This window comes from Neophocaena asiaeorientalis, unplaced genomic scaffold (assembly GCF_003031525.2).
Source record: "Neophocaena asiaeorientalis asiaeorientalis breed wild unplaced genomic scaffold, Neophocaena_asiaeorientalis_V1.1 scaffold134, whole genome shotgun sequence".
NCBI classification, from domain to species: domain Eukaryota; kingdom Metazoa; phylum Chordata; class Mammalia; order Artiodactyla; family Phocoenidae; genus Neophocaena; species Neophocaena asiaeorientalis.
Genome location: NW_020185339.1, coordinates 10,554,265 through 10,577,083, shown reverse-complemented (window position 1 = coordinate 10,577,083; position 22,819 = coordinate 10,554,265). Strand labels below are relative to the sequence as shown.

At 36.0% G+C, this 22,819-nt stretch overlaps 1 protein-coding gene across 1 annotated transcript in view; it reads left to right on the top strand.

The window, feature by feature from the left end:
* TRHDE (thyrotropin releasing hormone degrading enzyme) overlaps positions 1 to 22,819 on the top strand; it is a 384,497-nt gene that overhangs the window by 280,678 nt on the left and 81,000 nt on the right. The window contains exons 8-10 of the mRNA XM_024736370.1: positions 11,010 to 11,075; positions 11,725 to 11,912; positions 16,918 to 17,006. Coding sequence (XP_024592138.1) covers positions 11,010 to 11,075; positions 11,725 to 11,912; positions 16,918 to 17,006 — 343 coding nt within the window. The remainder of the gene's footprint in view (positions 1 to 11,009; positions 11,076 to 11,724; positions 11,913 to 16,917; positions 17,007 to 22,819) is intronic.

Below are 22,819 nucleotides of genomic sequence, written 5' to 3'. Positions count from 1 at the left end.
TGCACTGTGCTTAAGAGGGTTGGGTTTTATTCTGAGTGCAGTGGGAGGCTATTCAACAGTTTTAAGACTGGGATGTAACATGGCTCTATTTATATTTAAAATAGTTATCTGACTAATTGTAGTAATACATTGGGATTGGAGCAATCAGCATACCAAGAGAGGAGGAATCAGGTAATAAAATTAGGAAGATATTTTAATATTCAGGTGAGAGATGATAGAGGCTTAAATAGTTAGTAGATGTACAGAGACATGGATGGATTCAAAATGTTTTTTGAAGGGAGAATGAAATGGACCTTGGGATAGATTGGGTGAAGAGTATGGTAGTTGAGAGATGAGGGAGAAAAAGTACCTAGGAATGATTCTGCAGTTTCTGGGTTGAAGGCCTGAGACCAAGCCCTGAAGGGCTGTAGCAGTTGGAGGTTGAAGGAAGAGGAGGGGGCTGGTAAAAGAGGCTGAGGTGGAATAAATAAAGAGGCAGGCAGAACGCCAAGGGTATGGTGTTACTCGTGTCAAGAAAAAAGCCTATTTCAATAAAAAGAAAGTGACCAAGGAGGTTAAATGCAGCCAAGGGGTAGAGCAGAATAAAGACTAAAAAGTGTTCCTTTTGGCAGTTTGCAGCTTAATGACTTTAGTGGAATAGGTTAAAGAGTGTCATACAGAGTGAAGTAAGTCAGAAAGAGAAAAACAAATGTATATTAACACATATATGTGGAATCTAGAAAAATGGTATAGATGATCTTATTTGCAAAGCAGAAATAGAGACATAGATGTAGAGAACAAATGTATGGATACCAAGGGGGAAGAGGGAGTCTGGAGGAATTGGGAGACTGGGATTGACACATATACACTATTGATACTATGTATAAAATAGATAACTAATGAGAACATAATGTATAGCTCAGGGAACTCTACTTAATGCCCTGTGGGGACCTAAATGGGAAGGAAATCCAAAAAGGAGTGGGTATATGTATATGTATAGCTGATTCATTTTGCTGTACAGTAGAAAATAACACACATTGCAAAGCAACTATACCCCAATAAAAATTAATCCAAAAAGAAAAGAGAGGATGGGAAATACCTAAGTAGAGATAGTGTATGTAGGATAAAATATTTTAAATTTGCCAAGGAAGGAGATCAGAAAAACAGGGTAGGTAGATAGAAGAGGATAAGGGCTAAGGAAAGTTTCTGTTTTGTTTTTTAAAGATGGGAGACAGTTGTACTCATTTTAGACTGGTAGAGAAGGAGTCAGGACAGAAGAGTTTGATAATGTTGCAGAAGAAAGAGACAACTGGGATTTTGGTTCTTGAGACAGTAAAAAGACTGGTCTTTGATAGGAGAGACCCTTCCAGTAAATTTGGCAATTGGAAAATAAAGGAGTTCATTTTCTGATGAATTCTTTTTACAAAATTAATTGTTTATTTATTTATGCCACACTTTGAGGCTTGTGGGATCTTAGTTCCCTTACCAGGGATCAAACCTGAGGCCACGACAGTGAAAACACCACTAGACCGCCAGGGAATTCCAAATTCTATGTTTTTAGTGTTATCTGAGGCAAGGTCAATAGCTGAAAGTGAGGTAATGCTGCCCAGTAGACGGATTTGAAGATTAAGGATTGGGAAGAATAGGAAGGCACGGCTTCCTGGTTTTATTGAGTGCCTATTTGAGTTTGGTGCTTATGAATTTATAAGAAAGCACAGGGGCTTTCCTGGTGGTGCAGTGGTTAAGAATCTGCCTGCCAATGCAGGGGACACGGGTTCGAGCCCTGGTCCCAGAAGATCCCACATGCCGCGGAGCAACTAAGCCCGTGCGCCACAACTACAGAGCCTGTGCTCAGTAGCAAGAGAAGCAATCGCAATAAGAAGCCCACGCCCTGCAATGAAGAGTAGCCTCAGCTCGCCGCAAGTAGAGAATGCCTGTGGGCAGCAACGAAGACCCAATGCAACCATAAATAAATAAATAAATAAGTACATACATACATACATACTGTGAACCAGTTTTTATTAAAAAAAAGAGGAAAGCACAACTGCTCAATTGCCTTATTTTTTCCTGTGATGCTCAGCTGTATGGGTACAGGTTTGAAGAAGGCAAATATTTGAATTTATCCAGGAATGGGATATTTGCCAGCTAGCCTAATTGAAAAAGAGCTGCAAAGGAGATGAGGCTGTTTGTTAGGAATTAAGATAAACTATGAAATAGAAGCTGGATAACCAGGGAAACAAAAACAGGAAGGATCTGATAGACAAATACCTGCCATTAATAATGTTAACAGTAAATAACATATTAGTAAGTGTGTATTATTTTAACACTGAATAAAAGAAATCCCCCATGCTTCTGAGCATATGGGAAATTTAATCTGTCCTTATGGAATTCCCCTTATGTCATGCCCATTAATAGGAGAATGTTCCAGGGAACTTTATCAGGCCAGAACATACAACGAAGAACCGTCTGTTCTCATCCACACTGATAGTCAGTCGTATTAGTTTCAGGAAAGAAGTGAGATAGTGCATGCTGCTCGAATGTTCGGTATGTATCTTGCCCAAGCCGAGCCTTTCTGGTCACCTGGAGGTTAGTGTCTTTGCTGCTTTAGTGCTCCCTTAGATATGGCTATTTTGTGCTGAGGAACCTAACTAGTACCCCCATTTCATGGGCCCCTCCCCCCATTAGTGGTCTTGTCACCTCAGTAGACCTCTGCGAAAAACAGAGTTCTAGACCTCACGGTCTCTTTCTTTCTCCAGACTTGGATAAGGGAAGGTTTCTAAGCTTTTCTCAAGTCTAAAGAAGCTTTGATCTCAAATTTTTTTCTTGCTATTTTACTTTTTAAAATTAAAAAAAAATGTCCTCTGGGCACTTTCCTCCTACAAGTTAGTCCACTTAATCTCCTTGGGCCTCCAGAACATTTTGACTTCTCTTGGAGGTAGGGTTGAAGAGAAGATGTTGACTCTAGACTTTTTTCCCTTGAGCTTGATCTTAAAATAACTAAAGTTTCTTGGGTTCTTTGTGTGGCAGGCTTTTTTCTTCCTAAGTGCTTTACTTGTTTTATGTCATTTTCTATGCACACTGTTCTCAAGTAAGTGCTGTATTATCTGCTTTTTCCAGTTGAAGAAATTAAGGTTTAGAGAAAATAGATGTCTTACCCAAGATCACATGGCTGGTAAGGATTGGCCTGAATTCTTAGTTTTTCTGAATATACACACTACCTCTTTCTCAACTGAGTTTCATTTTCTTCTCAGCGAGTGACCAGCACTGGGGGCTGAGTGAGAGAACTCCATGTACATGGCCTGCAGTCAGTGGGTATCTTGATTTACAAAAGGCAGTATATTCTTACCGGCCAGGATATACTTTATCTGTTTTGTGAGCTTGCTGTGGTCCAAACCCTTTACCAGGGCATTCAGAAAAAGCAATTCACAGACTTCAGTTTTACCAATAGATTCATTTTATGTCTCAGTAATATTTCAAGGTAGCAGCAGAAGTGAGAGGTGGGGATATTTTAGTACCCCAGAACACCCCTATCGACTTAACATTCACGCCATTTTGCTGACAGGTGTAGGACCCTGTCAGGTTGTTCTGGGATGGAGTACAAATTCAACAGTGGTAATATTGCGCCTCTGGTGATGCTGCTGCATGTTGGGGCATTGATGGTATGATCTATAATTGCTAAATAAAAGATAGGCGAGAACAGAACTGAAGTGAGAATACGCCATTGTCTGTAATTTCAGGCAAACAGACAAAAAAATCTTTCATGGGCTAGCAGGTTATTTTGATTTAAAATTTTCTGGCATATTTCACTGATTTTACAAAACTTACACTCATTAGGTGGAGTTAATGGGTTTTTTTTTTTTGTGTGTGGTACGTGGGCTTCTCACTGTTGTGGCCTCTCCCGTTGCGGAGCACAGGCTCCGGACCCACAGGCTCAGCGGCCATGGCTCACAGGCCCAGTCGCTCCGCGGCATGTGGGATCCTCCCGGACCGGGGCACAAACCCGCGTCCCCTGCATCAGCAGGCGGACTCTCAACCACTGCGCCACCAGGGAAGCCCTTAATGGGTTTTTAAAACATGTGAAATGCCCTTTTGTTCCTATGGAAATATCTGAATATTCCTATATCTAAGTAAGCAACTTCTGAAAGGAAATTTAAGTTAAACACACATTTAAAAAATCAAAATCAAAATGGCCTGCAAGCAATGATATAACTGACTTTTCAACTATTATCGTCGTAGCTATTCAAACAACTTTCCTTCCTGAATTCCACCTCTTTTTTATTGTATGCTGTGGTCAGAAACTGCTGTACCTCAGAATGTTTGGTAATGGTTTCTGTTTTACAGGATTTCCTCCTTGGAAACTTGTTATAATTTAATAATACAAATTTAATAATTATTTATTCCTTTTATCCTTGGTTCTTATCTAGTAGAATTAAAATGTAAACATTCTTTTATTTTGCATAGTGCTTTTTCAGTACTTGGCTACTTGTTTTTACTTAATTTCATAATCTCCAACCAGTATTCAGGCATTAACAAAAATAATATTTTGACGTATAGCCTAGCCTTCTTGTGTTTTAGTTGGTCATCTGTCACTGTTTTAGTCTTTTTCTTCTGTTTCTCAAGGTCAGGGAATGTAGAAACATCCTCTGAAATGCATGGCCAGGCTTCAGATGGGTTTTATCCAACACTTGTGTGACATTGCTGTGATCTGGCAGCTTTTGATCTGCTTTTGTTGTTGTCCGTGGATCCCTTTAAGATCACTTTACCCTAATAATGCCCACACTTAACAAATACTTAATTCTAGACCTTATGGTTCCCAATTTAAAAGCCTCTGCTCTAGAAGCTTTGCTTAAGACACAAGTTTTGCAGAGTTTTATTTTTTATTCTTGTCGCTCTCTGTGCACTCCTCTCTGTGGAACTTTCGTATCTTTTTTTCCGACCTTCTTATCTGCCTCTTTTTTTTTTAAAGTATCCACCTCTTCCCTCCATACCTAATAATATAAAAGCCCAGTTGATTTACTAAATAGAACTGAGTGTTCTTTGTTTTACGTTTTGCGTAAGTCCTGAGAGATTGTTTCTATTTTTCTTGCTGAGGAAACCAAGAAAATGTAAGACATCTTTGTTTTGTATCACCCATTAGTGTTGTACCAGTCAGGATTTTGGGTTGCAAGCAACAGAAAGAAACTGACTAAATTAAGCAAAAAGGAATTTTTTGGAAGGGTGTAGGGCAGTGCTTGAAATCATTGGGAAGTGTGGAGAATCAGGCTTACAAAACAGATAACAGGAACTAACGGAGACTCAGAAATTAAGAAACCTAGCCAAGGTCATGTCATAGTACTGGCTGGTTCCGTTGCTGCCATTAGCATGGCTGTATCTGGACCCTCAGTGTCACCATTACAGGGAATGTAATTTCAGTGATTGCTGCTCCTTTGCATTGATCCTATAGGATTAACAGTCCTGGGATGAAGTATCCACTTGTGTCCATGTTTTAGCTCACAGGGAGAGTGGAGAGGATTTAGAATTTTGTCCCTTCCATTTCAAGTGAGAGAGCCCTCACTTTCCTCTAAGATTCCATGATGAGTTATCACCCTCATATAAAAGTGGTGTTTAAATACCAGAAAGCCAAAAGAATGACAAGTGCCCAGTACAAATATTTTGAGGTACAATTATTCTTAATAGAAGGGAACAACATTTTAAACCCTTGCTTCAAACTTCGTGTCACATAGTCAGAAAAATCAGTGCTTGATTTACCTGGCGTTTCCCAGACTATTCTTGCAAGTAGAAAGGATCCTGCTTCCCAGGGTCACCGAGGCCTGGACTTGCATCCCTTGTCTCGTTGGAGAAAACACTGTTGGTGGTCTACCCATAAGCTAGTCTCCTCTTCTTTCTTATAAACCAAATTTTGATTTTGATTGGATTCTCATCCTCATCTGTATAATCATATACTTCATAGGACTGGGTCCTGACTTGTGCAATCCACCCCCCCAAATTTCACTAACAGATTTTGTTTTGAGCACATGATAGAATTCGGCTAAACGGGAAACGTGGGGAGTTTGATGTAGGATTTGAGGGAGAGTTTTTCTGATTCTTAAACAGAGATTCTCAGGAAAAAATTCCATATTTTCCTCTGTGATGTTACTTCTGAATGCGTGGGATTGCTACAGTCATCTAGCCCCAAATGTGAGGAGAAAGCCAAAACTTAGGTAAAGATGGGGCCAAAAGAATTCCATAGGAAAAGAGCTGCGGCTCTATCTTACCTTCTTATAGTAGGAAAGAATAAATCTTGTTATTAAAAAAGTCATCCCAGGTGGACTTTTTGTTATTTGCGGCTGAACACATACAAGCCAGTCCATACCTCTTTGATTTTTATCAAACTGTCCCTCCGTGTCCTGAGGAATAAACCATTTATATGGTTGATCCTCTGTTTCAACATGCTGAAGGGCTCGTTAATAGTAGAGCAAGTATTCCATAATTATTTCCACATAAAAGATAATAGTGCTTTCCTTCCTCAGCTCACTTTTTACTTTTCCCCTTGTCTTTATTAGTCCCATTGGCTTTTATATATAAAATGTTATGAACCGTGTCACTTGTTAGCAAAGAAAGTTAAACAAAAAACGGTCTCATACCCAATAGTTTACAATCTTTTGATGACATCAGGGCCAGTTGCATATATCATTGCAAGTTATATATCCGACAAATACTCACTGAAATAATAAATTAAGTATTTAGTGCTTAAATATGACATTTAGGGGGAACATGATAGGTACAAGAAATCTCTCTTTACTGCATTGTCAGCTGTCAGCAGAAAGGCATATTGCATAAGGAAAGTCAGAAATCACACAAATATATTGAGCATCTACTGGGTACCAGGCTGGGCACATAGATGCTGGTTAAATAGTTGGTAAACAGGAATCACAGGGTCCTCACTCTCATGGAGTTTACAGACTATGTGGGCAGTCAAACTAGTAAACAGGCAATTATAACAGTGTGATCATTGCTCTTATATGGTGAAGCATGTAAGAATATAAGAGAGGTGCTTAACTCAGAATTAGGAAGGGGGTGAGAATGGGCAAGAAAGGATTCCCGAAGGACGTGCAAACTTGAGTCCTGGAGATTGAATTGAATTTAAATGGGCAAAGGAGAAAAGAGTGTGTAGAGAACTGCTTGTGCAGGGAACTAGAAAAGGGAGAAAATAAGCATTAGACATCTGCAAGAAAGGTGAAAATGGTTAAGTTGAGGCAGGGGGCCAACAAAGTAATGGATGAGATTGGAGAGGTACAGAGGGACCAGACTATGAGGGACACCTTTAAGTTACATTGAGGTATGTTTGGACTATATTCTGAAGGCAGCAGGGATTCATATGTATATTTGATGAAAATTATTCATGCATGACTGCGTGAAAGAGATTAGATTTGAAAGGGACAAAGCAGAAGTAGTAGCAGTAGTAGTCATCTGGGCAAAATACTGTAGAGTGGCTGTCAAACAGCTAAAAGGAAGGGGGAATATTAGGGGGCTATTTAGGATGTGGATCATTACCTGAATGTGGTGGAAAGGGAGAGAAAGGCATCAAAGATGACTCCTTGGTTGAGGTGGATGGAAGAGTCATCGCTGGGGAAGGGCTCCCAAAAGGAGCTGATATAGGGGAGGACATGAGTTCAGCTTTGAACATGACTCTTAGTCACCTGTGTGTCATCTCGTAGATACCGGATTTGGGTCAGCAGTTGTGTGCACAGATATGGGGTTTGGACATGGGCTGGAGTCTCTGAGTTCCAGTGTTTTGATTTATTAAGTGTTGATGATAACATCTAACTCATAAATGTCATCTTGGGATTGAATGAAATAAAATATAAAGCAACTTAGTGCTAAAAGGGAGGCAAATATTGTTTTCATGTACTATGTTCTTTAATTATTATCATTAATGATGCTTTTGCTTTTGTTACTCAGTTTTCCAACCTGTAACCTGAAATGATTAATAAGATTATGGCAGCTACTGTCTATTGAATAGACATTACTGTGTTAAGCACTCTTCGCTTTTTAACACTGTACAGATATTAAATCGTTTATTTCTCAGAAAAATTCTATGCAGCAGGTACTTTTATTATCCTTATTTTCTAGACGTGAAGACAGGTACGAAGAGGTTAAGTGATTTGCCAGAGATCATACAACTAGGGACTGTTGGAATATGGATTTGAACAAAGACAGTCAGACTCCCACTCCTGCACTTTATGTATCAGAATATACTTTTGCTTAACATGCTTTTAACTTTTTAAAAAATAAATTTATTTATTTATTTATTTGGCTGCACTGGGTCTTCGTTGCTGCGTGCAGGCTTTCTCTAATTACGGTGAGCAGGGACTACTCTGTTGCGGTGCGTGGGCTTATCGCGGCGGCTTTTTTTGTTGCGGAGCACAGGCTCTAGGTGTGCAGGCTTTAGTAGTTGTGGCATGCAGGCTCAGTAGTTGTGGCGCACTGGATTAGTTGCTCCGCGGCATGTGGGATGTTCCCGGACCAGGGCTTGAACCCGTGTCCCCTGCATCGGCAGGCGATTCTTAACCACAGCGCCACCAGGGAAGTCCCTGCTTTTAACTTTGAATCAGTTTATATTGTTGGTTATGTTCCTTAAGAATATTCTAGTGGTCATCTTTGTTTTACTCTTTTCAACAACTCTACTGTTTCTGAAATACTCTGTATAGAGAACCCACAGTTCTCTTTCCAGTGTTAATATTAAATCATTCTTCTACTTTATATTATGTCAAATCTACTGCTGATTGACTTTCATACACATAAATATAAATTTTCATTTCAGGTTCATAACTCCAGCCATGTCCATATTCATTGACTTGTAGGTTTGACCAGAACTTAAAATCTTCTTATTCAATCTCATACCAAATATTTGGTTCATCTTATCAAGTGGTTATTGTACCAAGACTTCCACAGTTTCCGTCACAGAAACGTTCCTACACAAATCACATCTCAGTATTTCTAGTTATTCTCAGTAAACTCTCTCCACCACTGTTGCTCCAGCACCTGGTGAGCTGCCTGGCACATGCAAAGTGCACCATACATTTTGTGGAGTGTACAAATAAATAAATGATTGATCATCAAAAAACCACACTCACTATTCTTTTAAGTGGTTTTGTAATTCTACAAAGACAAAGCAAAATTTCGTCAATTCAAAATATGACTATATTTGTGCAAGAGGAAGGTTAAAATAACTAAGGAAAACATTTGAGTTTTATAGCAGAGAAAAGAAGTGACATATGTAGGATTCCAGTAACACCCGAAAACTGGGGCTGCTGGGAGTCCAAGAAGGCATGCGATCTGCCCTGAACACTGAGGCAGACAAGTTGGAGTGCCTTCCTAAACTTGGATAATTGCCATTTCAGCCTGCTTGATATGTAAATTTGAACTTTATTCTGAATTGGGGAGGGAACCAAGAGCTCAAGTTGATGATCAGTATCGGGCCAAGGTCAACTCATATCATGAACCGTTGGATTTTTATGATCTGTGTGTGAAGAGAAACCTGTAGTTATATATTGGACCTTTCAAGGTCTATGTAGTATTCCCTTGTTCCCTCTTTTGGATTATCCTAGCAGCACTATACATAAACAGAATCCACTAATAAATAGTTCTAATGTTAAAACTTTAGTATTATGGCATTATTATTATTTATTTAAAATAAAATTTATGTTTCATAATTCCTGTTTTCCCCAAATTTATTCACTTAAGTGATAAACAAGCATAGAAAATAATTCTGACAACTAAATCTGAAATAGCTGATTTAAATCCTGGTCCTTGAGTTCTAATTGGAAATGCCTCATGTGGCATGTTCAAAGCCAAGGTTAGGATTCAGATTGGTCATTCAGGCTTGTATTTTCCCAGTAAAGTTATTCCTAACACCTGATGACGATGATGAATTTGTGGTTGCTAAGTTAGTGTTGAGTACTGCATCTCTAGCAGTCTGATTAAGTGGGAGTTGCCATTTGCTGTGCTGTGAGTTACTAAGAAAGCTGAATCTGTCACAGGTGCTACAATTTGTATTTCAGAAAATTTGCTTCCCCAACTTTAATTATCCCCAAAGTACTCCACTCTACATAAAGTACTGAAAGGAGTCAGCAAAATTTTTCCAGTTTTAGTACTATGATGTAAGTTAAGATTTTGTCTACTACCTAGGTGTTGCAGAGATAATGGAATTTCAGATGAAGGAGGGGACACTGTTTCATAATATAAAACACTGTTTTCTATTGAGTTTTCCACTTTGGAATCAGAAAAAAAAAATGCCAAGTAGCCACAACTAAATAACACATTCACAGTGACATAAACCATGTTTCTTAGAAGGGAACAGACATGAATCAGAAAGTGTGTACATTAAACTACTAATGATTGAAAATGAGAAATGTGAAGTCCTAAGCTCAAACATATTAAATAAACTTAGGGTTGACCTTTTCTTATTAAATATTAATATGTGTTTCAAACTCATGGAAATATGTATATATCATTTTTGTATTAGGCAGCCTGTCCTTTGCAGAGAGACAGGGAACTGGACAAGTTGTGGAGATAGTCATCACCTTTTTGGCAAAACAATCCCTCTTCACATCAGTATATATCAGTCAGGTTGTTTTTTTCCTTTTTCCATAAAACAAGATATTTTTTTCAACACTTCAACATGAAAGCCTGATGAGAAAGTTTCCCCTAAATATTTCATTGCAGTGGTAGTTTTTTCAAAATTCCCTGAGTTTGACTTGCTAAATTAGAGGAAGATCTTTGACCCTGGAAATCCATAAGAAGTGATTATGGCTATGAAAATAAATTTTAAGAGATTAGTATTGTTTGATGATTTAATTAAGAAATATGCTGTAGTTCAATCTCTTTGGAATATTTTAAAATGAGATTCTTCACCTTATTTGCACGTCTTTATCTTGTGTTAAGGCAGTTCCAACAAATGGAAATGGTTAACCAAATTGAGAAATAAATGTGTTTACTGGAAATTGCTTAGCCTTTGAATTGTAATTACAATTTTATATTCTTTGTAGGATTACTTAACTATTCATAAGTATGGCAATGCAGCCAGAAATGATCTCTGGAATACACTATCAGAGGTAAAGTATAGGAAGCTTGAAAGCCAAAGCCTCTTCTTGAATATTTGAATTGAGTTTATAAAACATTCATAACTTTTATTGACACTGATGGTTTGTTTTTACTTTTTATATTTCCCTTTTCTTGATATTGCTTTCTTGTTTTATATTTGATGTATTATATTATAAGGATAATGAGGTTTAAAATTAATTCAGCTACAATGGTAGTTAAAGATACCTTGCCTACTTTCAAACATGATAATACTTCTGAAATATAATTTTAATAGGGTGTCAGATATTCATGTTTGAGTGAAGTATAGATGGTAAAGAACTTTTTCTCTGTAAGTGAATAGCAAGTATTTAAGTTTAATACTAGACATACTGGGGATGCTTAAAGATGCTGCAAGTAAGTACTTGCTTTAACAATAAAATATATTTCATCTTCCATTAGGTAAAAACTTTAATGTTAATAAAGTTTTTATTTCTATGTATATATATATATATTCATGACGCTTAAGCTAAGGCTAGAAAATTAATTTTACTAATACATTATATTAGTTTCACCGATTTTAAATGTTTTCATAAGTAAATCATAAAAGTAAACATGAAAATGGTTTAATGTTAATTATGTGTATAGTTTATAAAATTAATTTATACGATTTTGGTTATAAAGGCTTTAAGAAGGAATGGAAAGTACGTAAATATACAAGAAGTAATGGATCAGTGGACACTCCAGATGGGTTATCCTGTTATCACCATCTTGGGAAATACAACAGCAGAAAATAGAATACTAATTACCCAGCAACATTTTATTTATGACATCAGTGCTAAAACTAAAGCACATGAACCTCAAAATAACAGGTACAACTCTGTTGTTTATGTGAAAAAATTGCTTTTGTTTTTTATGTTTCACTTTGCATTTTAACATTTTAAAAAGAATTGATAACAGAATTATGAAAAGTACTCAAAATATAGTTTTCATTTCTTTATTTACATATGGTATTTTCATTTTGAACCCTCTTTTACTCCCATTTCCAGATATTTTAACTATCAAGGTGGCAGCATGCTAAAGTTATTTTGTTTAAGAAGACAGGATTTAAATTATCTTGGTCATTTAACACAGTAATGTGTGATTTTTTTTTTTTTTTACTTTTCCCTGTAAATGTTTGTTGAATCAAATTTAAGAAAGTTAAAATACTTTGAAGTGGATTAAATGGTATTGAGAAAACCAAGATTTGTAGAATAGACAAGAACAGAAACTAACAATCCAGAAAGACTAGTTAAACAAAAACCCACAACCAGACTAAATAGTGTCTGAGCCAGAGGAACTCAAACTAGATCCATTTAAAATGGTCTAAGTATCAATGCCACTTAGTATCAAAATACATTCTCTTCCCTCACTTTTAGTGTTTAAAAACCATTAACACAACATACACAGAATTTGACTTGTTGTTACTTTAACTTTCATTTGAAATTCTTATTTAATTACTGAAAATTCAGCATGTAGTGATTCTTTTCTAGTTCATGTTTTCCCACTCGTTTGTGCTTTATTAAAGCTGAGCCAAGGAAAGATAGAACTTAAATCATTTCATTTTATTTTTTTCTAAGATATCCGGATAAGAGGTTGGGAGTGGGACAGGGAGGGTTGGAGGTCAAAATTAATAAATAAAATGAGGTGTTGGGATTAGACTCGTCATGCTGTCTCCCATTTGGAATATTAGGAATCTGATTTTATCATCCATCAGTATCTAGGATATGTGAAACATGCATTAAGCTTTCTTTGTTATCTCTAAGACAGGGTCCAGGTAGAAGTGACTGAGAAATTCATGAATGTTTTCTGGTGGCTAAATTGGGAACCCACTTAAGAAAGTATTGTCTTAAGTCTCCTACTCATTATATACACTGTCCTTCAGCAGACTGCCCTTGTAATCTAACTGTTTGCACCTGTGGAATACAGGGTATTATCCTGCCACACTGTCAGGATCTGACTGGGTCAACCCTTCACCCAGCCTGGATTCCTCACAGCTGCCAAACACTGCTTCTGGTCAACCACCGTCTGGCCCCAGGTGAAACCTGGTTAGGCATCAACCCTGGCCTTGTCGGGAAGTACATAAAAACTACTTGACTGTGGCAAAGTTAGAGAGATTCAGGCCTTGCCTTTGAGAATGATCGTTCTGACACAAGCATCACTGATGCAGGAAAACATAAAGGACATGCAGATGACAGAACAAATTTTGAACAAAAATACTCTGTCAACCTATAATATGAGCCAGATGTATCGGCTGCAAGTCTGACTCTTTAAAGGAAGACTTTCTCCCAGGCTGTATAGGTATATATACCTATACAAAGCTTTTACAGGGCTTTACTTTTGCTGCAGTTATAAAATCATATGAATGGTTTTGAATGCTGAGAACTTGGCGTAGAAAATATTGAGTGAGATAATGCATGGCATCCCATCAGTCTCAAAATTTATTTTATATCTATTTTGAAATAATAAAGTTTGTAGTTGAAATTTTAGTATTCAGTTTTATATTATTGATAATTTAATTCACTATAACATTGCGGTCAAAGCTTCAATACCAATTCTATCTGCCCTTTGTCTGTAACCTTCTTAGATCTTTATCATATACTGCAAATAGTTAATGCAGTAAAACATAGTGCCCATTTACGCCAGGAAACCCATGAATTGTGGATATTTTCTGTGACTGTATAATCAATTCTTTGTCTTCAATTTTGTAGAGGACACTGGAATATCACTACAACATGCCTAGAACATTTTTAATGTATATAGTAATCATATTTTTCATATGTGGTAGCTATATTATAGCATAGAAAGGAAAGATCTTTATATAATAATTGCATAAAGTTAGTTGACATGTGAAATTGAGTAAAATATTTGCTAGCATTTTGGTATTTGGGAAATTGTGAATTTGTGTAGCTTTTTTTCTTTATAAAGTTAATACATTGTAATGTTCAGTAATGTCTCCTATACATATGGAGCTTCTTGGAGTCCTGTGCTACAGAGAATTACATTTATCTCCTTTTGTTTTGGGTCCGATGATAGCAACCTTGGAACCATTTTTCATGGCATCTACAATGAAGAGAGGTAGTCCCAGGGACTGTTAAATAAAAAATATCTTGAGGGTCTTTTGAAGTACATTGTTTTTGGTTTTTTCTTCTTAAAATGAGATGACTAAAATTCAAGTTAAACTTAAGGGGCTGGGGCACAATTTAATTTCACAGGTTCTTTTTTCTAGTTTCTTTTTTAACATAACTCACTGCATTTTTGGATGTTTTTACAGCACACCACACAGAGCTTTTCACCCACAATGTTTAGGGTCTTCTAGCCTTTTAAGTTGTAATCATAAAGCAACATAATTGCCATGCTTTCTTTGATCTTAAAAATGAAATTGGTGGAAAGATCAAATATGTGTTGTTTGGAAAGTTAAGGAAAATAACTTGTATAGTACTGATAGTATAGCAATTCAGAAATAATATAAACTTCATATGTGCTTGGTGATTTGTAATTTTTACTTTGTCTTTGTGACAATGTATAGATTTTGTGTATACATACATGCGCGCACACACACACAGAATAGAGGCCAAAAACATTCTTAGGAAAAATATAGAGGGTATTTTAAAAGTTTTACAAAATGCCCCAATGTTTGTATCACAATACCTTAAAGTTAACTTCTTTTTTTGCATCTGAACATTGCTATACAGTACAGTGTCTGCCATTTAGGAAGTTTCTTGTATGTGGAATTGTCTGTAAGCAAAAATGCAGGTATTGATATGACTCTCTCCTTCTTGACTTTAGAGACTTTTGCTAAAACTCAAAATCAAAACATATCAATTTTTATTGTAATTTCTAGTTTCATTATTTAGAAGGATACAGTTTAAATAAATGTAAAATTATAAGTATGTTTATATTAGGGGCAAATACTATTTCATAAACATTTTATGATCACGCTACAAAAAAGACATTTATCCTTGAAGAGTTTTAAACATCTTCAATTTTATATATTTCTGGCCCTTTAACTGATATTTATTTGCCTTCAAAATTTAGTTGCCCCAACTCAATATAGACAATCTGTACTAAAAAAATCAATTTCATAAAGTTAATCTCTGTCTTATTATAGACTGATATAGTTCCTTTTCTTTTACTTCAATTCAATCTCATTCAATCCATTTCAACAGCAATTTATTTAAGCATTTCATTTCCAGGCTTTTGAAAGATCTTAGGTACACAAAAATGAGTTCATAGTTTAATTCGAGAATCAGATGCAGAGTCAGGCATTGTTGTCTCTTACCTAATAATTTCAGTTAATCAAAAAGAATCATTATTTTTAGAGAACAGCTATATATATTTATATATAAATTTATTATATAAATTCTCTGTATCTTCCTGACAGTAAATCCATTATTAAATACTTGTGGCATATTCTTGTTATCATGTTATGAGCTTGGGGATATTTGTTAAAGAGTGTACATGGGTTGGCGTTCACCAATGTCTACCCTACAAACAATACCTGTTTCGCTACAATAGGTTGTTTATTTCCTGATCAATTGTCCAGAGTCCATTCAATATAGCAGCATGTCTCCACATAGGTGGCACTCAAAAATGTTTGTCTGATTAAGTATAGCATATACTTTTAAAATTTAGAATCTTAAACATATTAACTTTCTATGTTGGAGATAGCAGTTGATATAACACTAGGAATTTCTTCCAGTCTTCCATTTGGATTTTTGCTATTACTAAATTCTGATTATTGTGAATGGGAGACATGAAATGATAAAATAATAATCAAATTCCATATGACAGATTTGGAGATGTCCTCCCCCATCAAAAGACATATTCATTCTATTTTTAGCTACATAGCCCCAGACATGTTCCCTGAAAAATTCTCAATTCTCCATTAATTCCCATAGTTACTGAGCTCATAGAGTATTCTTACAGTTTTCAGGTCAGAAATATTTTTCTCATACTGCATATTGTTGACTATCCCTGTTGCTAATAGTGCAATGATTGGTTAACATAACCTGGCTATATTTTAGGGGAACAAAATGTAGTCATTGGATTTTATTGTAAGACTATCCAGTTTATCTCCGGTTGCTCATTTGAGGTTAAATTGATATTACTTCACGTACAAGTTTAGGCCTAAACTTTTATCCTATAAAAAGTCATGTTCTAGAAAACACTTCTCTTTAATAGCTGAGACTCATGACTGATCCCTGCACATTGGTGGTTGATTTCACACATCAATTTGGCAATTCCATTTCAGAAAACAAAGCATTGTGTCCCATGTTGTTCTTTGTATTGATCTGGATTTTAGGGGGATCTGATCAGTTTTGCTTTTTGTCCCTACTTTGCTGAATAACTTTATCTGTGCTGTATTATCCTTTCTGTAAAATCTGACAAAAGTGTTTTTTAAGAATAGTTAAACAAGTAAATGAGGAGAATGTTGAAATGTAAATGCATGAAAGCACTGGAATGGGCATTAATCTAATGCAGAATCAAGTAGAAAGCAGTTATTTTAAGACTTTACTCAATATATGGTGCAGCTCAGATTTATAGATTTTAGCTACTTTTTATTCCTCACGTAAAATTCAAATCTTTTTTTCCAAGATAAATTGTTTTGTTGGTAGTCCACCTTTTGTTTTGAAATTAAAACTCTTAGAGGCCAAGTCTGCTTAGCGACATTGAAAGAGTGAATTCATCTTCTTGGCCTATTCCTTACATTTATGACTGGGGAATTTAAAAAATTCTCCTAAAGAGAATAAGAAAAATCACATAGGAGGTGCATAGGAAATGTTGTTTGTTTGTTATAACCATTTTTATTCTTAAAGTTTCTCTTTTATTTTGCAGTTACCTTTGGCAGATCCCATTAACTATTGTGGTAGGAAATAGAAGCCATGTGTCTCCAGAAGCAATTATTTGGGTTTCTAACAAATCAGGTAAAAAATATATTCTCCCCTGAGAATTTGGTTTCAGATAATTGTTTAGCAACTTAACCTCTTGTATCAGCTGTTATAAAAATGTGAATAAAGACAAATTAGAAAGAGAATATAGAGGAATTACCTCTATACATTTAAGTATAATATAGTATATTTTCTACATAGTCTAATTTCAGTCCGCTGATATAATTATTAAATTTATTTGTGTCTTTGATGGTAAAGAGAAAATTTAAATCTAAGTACTTGTAGTACTATTCTTAACCGCTTTAAACTGTACCATTTTATAATCCCGAATGGAACAGAATTACAATCATAACTCCCAGTGGAACAGTATGCCAGATACTGAAACACAGGCCACATTTTTCAATTCCATTTTCCAGCTATCTTCTCTTTACCAGACTGGCTCTTTAAAGAACGGGTGAGGCAATATTCTCTGTAGAATTAGATAATTACAGGGCCAGAAGGGAGAGGCTTGCTAGGTCATGAAACCATCCCTCAGGTAGGGTCAACTCTAAAGGAGCAGAGAAAGATGAGATTCTATTCTATTTCTAAATATCTTCAAATAAGATAGTTACCTATTTCAATTCACTGTCAGAAAGCTATTTCTTGAATCCAATCTAAATGCTTCATATTAGAGTGTGAAACAGGTCTCTTTTATTTCTGTTTTCCATTGAATTGAAGAAAAAACCAATTATCATCTTTTATGTAACATTTCATTTAGATTTAAATGGTCAAATATGTTCACATTTTGTTTTTCTTACTCCTTTCTCACATTCTGCTACTTTATATTTTCTTGCTATTTTGTAAGCGTAATTTAAACAACCACAAATCTTTTTTCGAAGTAAGGTGAAGTATAAATAAACAACAAAAATATTGTTTCTTCTCCCCAGTCTTGCTCCTATTAGGGAGATGTAAGTGCGTAAAATACATACACACATACATATGAGAAAAAGGTCTCACAGCAGAATCTAATCTGCTTAACAGAAATGTAAACACTTGTTTTGCCAGTTGAATTTTTATTCAAATTATCATGTTGTTGTATTTTTAACACATCATCAAATATTATGAAAATATGTGCCAGGTGTCAGGCCGGAGCCTCTTAGGTGGGAGAGCCGAGTTCAAAACATTGGTCCAGCAGAAACCTGCCAGCCCCATGTAATATCAAACGGCAAAATATCTCCCAGAGATCTCCATCTCAACGCTAAAACCCACCTCCACTCAACGACCAGCAAGCTACAGTGCTGGACATCCCATGCCAAACAACTAGCAAGACAGGAACACAACCCCACCCATTAGCAGACAGGCTGCCTAAAATCATAACTTCACAGACACCCCAAAACACACCACCGGACGCAGCCCGGCCCACCAGAAAGACAAGATCCAGCCTCATCCACCAGAACACAGTCACCAGTCCCCTCCACCAGGAAGCCTACACAACCCATTGAATCAACCCTACCCACTGAGGACAGACACCAAAAACAACAGGAACTACGAACTTGCAGCCTACAAAAAGGAGACCCCAAATGAAGTAAGTTAAGCAAAATGAGAAGACAAAGAAATATACAGCAGATGAAGGAGCAAGGTAAAAACCCACCAGACCAAACAAATGAAGAGAAGATAGGCAGTCTACATGAAAAAGAATTCAGAGTAATGATAGGAAAGATGATCCAAAATCTTGGAAATACAATGGAGAAAATACAAGAAATATTTAACAAGGACCTAGAAGAACTAAAGAGCAAACAAACAGTGATGAACAGCACAATAAATGAAATTAAAAATTCTCTAGAAGGAATAAATAGCAGAATAACTGAGGCAGAAGAATGGATAAGTGACCTGGAGTTAAAATAGTGGAAATAACTACTGCAGAGCAGAATAAAGAAAAAAGAATGGAAAAAAATGAGGACAGTCTCAGAGAGCTCTGGGACAACATTAAACAAAACAACATTCGAATTATAGAGGTCCCAGAAGACGAAGAGAAAAAGAAGGGGTCTGAGAAAATATTTGAAGAGATTATAGTTGAAAACTTCCCTAAAACAGGAAAGGAAATAGTTAATCAAGTCCAGGAAGTACAGAGAGTCCCATACAGGATAAATCCAAGGAGAAATACGCCAAGACACATATTAATCAAACTACCAAAAATTAAATACAAAGAAAAAATATTAAAAGCAGCAAGGGAAAAACAACAAATAACATACAAGGGAATCCCCATAAGGTTAACAGGTGATTTCTCAGCAGAAACTCTGCAAGCCAGAAGGGAGTGGCAGGTCATATTTAAGATGATGAAAGGGAAAAGCCTACAAACCAAGATTACTCTACCCAGCAAGGATCTCATTCAGATTCGATGGAGAAATTAAAACCTTTACAGACAAGCAGAATCTAAGAGAATTCAGCACCACCAAACCAGCTTTACAATAAATGCTAAAGGAACTTCTCTAGGCAGGAAACACAAGAGAAGGAAAAGACCTACAAAAACAAACACAAAACAACTGATAAATGGTTATAGGAACATACATATTGATAATTACCTTAAATGTAAATGGATTAAATGCTCCATCTGAAAGATATAAACTGGCTGAATGGATGCAAAAACAAGACCAACATATATGCTGTCTACAAGAGACCCACTTCAGACCTAGGGACACATACAGACTGACAGTGAGGGGATGGAAAAAGATATTCCATGCAAATGGAAATCAAAAGAAAGCTGGAGCAGCAATTCACATATCAGACAAAATAGACTTTAAAGTAAAAACTATTACAAGAGATAAAGAAGAACACTACATAATGATCAAGCGATCAATCCAAGAAGCAGATATAACAATTGTAAATATTTATGCACCCAACATAAGAGCACCTCAATACATAAGGCAAATGCTAACAGCCATAATAAAGGAAATTGACAGTGACACAATAATAGTAGGGGACTTTATCACGACACTTTTACCAATGGACAGATCATCCAAAATGAAAATAAATAAGGAAACACAAGCTTTAAATGACACATTAAACAAGATGGACTTAATTGATATTTATAGGACATTCCATCCAAAAACAACAGAATACACTTTCTTCTCAAGTGCTCATAGAACATTCTCCAAGATAGATCATATCCTAGGTCACAAATCAAGCTGTGGTAAATTTAAGAAAATTGAAATCATATCAAGTATCTCTTTGACCACAACTCTATGAGATTAGATATCAATTATAGGAAAAATCTGTAAAAAATACAAACATATGGAGACTAAACAATACGCTACTAAATAACCAAGAGATCACTGAAGAAATCAAAGAGGAAATAAAAAAATAACTAGAAACAAATGACATTGAAAACACGATGACCCAAAACCTATCATATGCAGCAAAAGCAGTTCTAAGAGGGAAGTTTATAGCAATAAAATCCTACTTCAAGAAACATCTCAAATAAACAACCCAACCTTACACCTAAAGCAATTAGAGAAAGAAGAACAAAAAATGCCCAAGTTAGCAGAAGGAAAGAAATCATAAAGTCAAAGCAGAAATAAATGAAAAAGAAATAAAGGAAACAGTAGCAAAGATCAATAAAACTAACAGCTGGTTCTTTGGGTAGATAAACAAAATTGATAAACCATTAGCCAGACTCATCAAGAAAAAAAGGGATAAGACACAAATCAATAGAATTGAAAATGAAAAAGGAGAAGTAACAACTGACACTGCAGAAATACAAAGTATCAAGAGGGATTACTACAGACAACTCTATGCCAATAAAATGGACAACCTGGAAGAAAAGGACAAATTCTTAGAAATACACAACCTTCTTAGACTGAACCAGGAAGAAATAGAAAATATAAACAGACCAATCACAAGCTCTGAAATTGAAACTGTGATTAAAAATCTTCAAACAGACAAAAGTCCAGGACCAGATAGCTTCACAGGCGAATTCTATCAAACATTTAGAGAAGAGATAACACCTATCCTTCTCAAACGCTTCCAAAATATAGCCAAGGGAGGAACACTCCCAAACTCATTCTACGAGGCCACCATCACCCTGGTATCAGAACCAAACAAAGATGTCACAAAAAAAGAAAACTACAGACCAATATCACTGATGAACATAGATGCAAAAATCCTCAACAAAATACTAGCAAACAGAATCCAACAGCACATTAAAAGGGTCATACACCATGATCAAGTGCGGTTTATCCCAGGAATGCAAGGATTCTTCAATGTATGCAAATCAGTCAACGTGATACACCATATTAACAAATTGAAGGAGAAAAACCGTATGATCATCTCAATAGATGCAGAAAAAGCTTTTGACAAAATTCAACACCAATTTATGATAAAAACCCTCCAGAAAGTAGGCATAGAGGGAACTTTCCTCAACATAATAAAGGCTATATATGACAAACCCACAGCCAACATCGTTCTCAATGATGAAAACCTGAAACCATTTCCACTAAGATCAGGAACAAGACAAGGTTGCCACTCTCACCACTATTATTCAACATGGCTTTGGAAGTTTTAGCCACAGCAGTCAGAGACAAAGAAGAAATAAAAGGAATCCAAATCAAGAAGAAGTAAAGCTGTCACTGTTTGCAGATGACGTGATACTATACATAGAGAATCCTAAAGATGCTACCAGAAAACTACTAGAGCTAATCAATGAATTTGGTAAAGTAGCAGGATACAAAATTAATGCACAGAAATCTCTTGCATTCCCATACAGTAATGATGAAAAATCTGAAAGAGAAATTAAGGAAACATCCAATTTACCCTTGCAAGAAAAGAATAAAATACCTAGGAATAAACCTACCTAAGGAGACAAAAGACCTGTATGCAGAAAACTATAAGACACTGATGAAAGAAATTAAAGATGAGACAAACAGATGGAGAGATATACCATGTTCTTGGATTGGAAGGATCAACATTGTGAAAATGAGTATACTACCCAAGGCAATTTACAGATTCAATACAATCCCTATCAAACTGCCAATGGCATTTTTCACAGAACTAGAACAAAAAATTTCACAATTTTTATGGAAACACAAAAGACCCCAAATACCCAAAGCAATCTTGAGAAATAAAAATGGAGCTAGAGGAATCAGGCTTCCAGACTTCAGACTACACTAAAATGCTACAGCAATCAAGACCGTATGGTACTGGCACAAAAACAGAAATATAGATCAATGGAACAGGACCGAAAGCCCAGAGATAAACCCATGCACGTATGGTCACTTTATCTTTGATAAAGGAGGCAAGAATATACAATGGCAAAAACACAGCCTCTTCAATAAGTGGTGCTGGGAAAACTGGACAGCTACATGTAAAAAATGAAATTAGAACACTCCCTAACACCATACACAAAAATAAACTCAAAATGGATTAAAGACCTAAATGTAAGCCAGACACTATAAAACTCTTAGAGGAAAACAGGCAGAACACTCTATGACATAAGTCACAGCAAGGTCTTTTTTGACCCTCCTCCTATAGAAATGGAAAAAAAAAAATAAACAAATGGGACCTAATGATACTTGAAAGCTTTTGCACAACAAAGGAAACCATAAACAAGACGAAAAGACAACCCTCAGAATGGGAGAATATATTTGCAAATGAAGCAACTGACAAAGGATTAATCTCCAAAATATACAAGCAGCTCATGCATCTCAATATCAGAAAAACAAACAACCCAATCCAAAAATGGGCAGAAGACCTAAATAGACATTTCTCCAAAGAAGATACGCAGACTGCCAACAAACACATGAAAAGATGCCCAACATCACGAATCATTAGAGAAATGTAAATCTAAACTGCGATGAAGTGTCACCTCACACCAG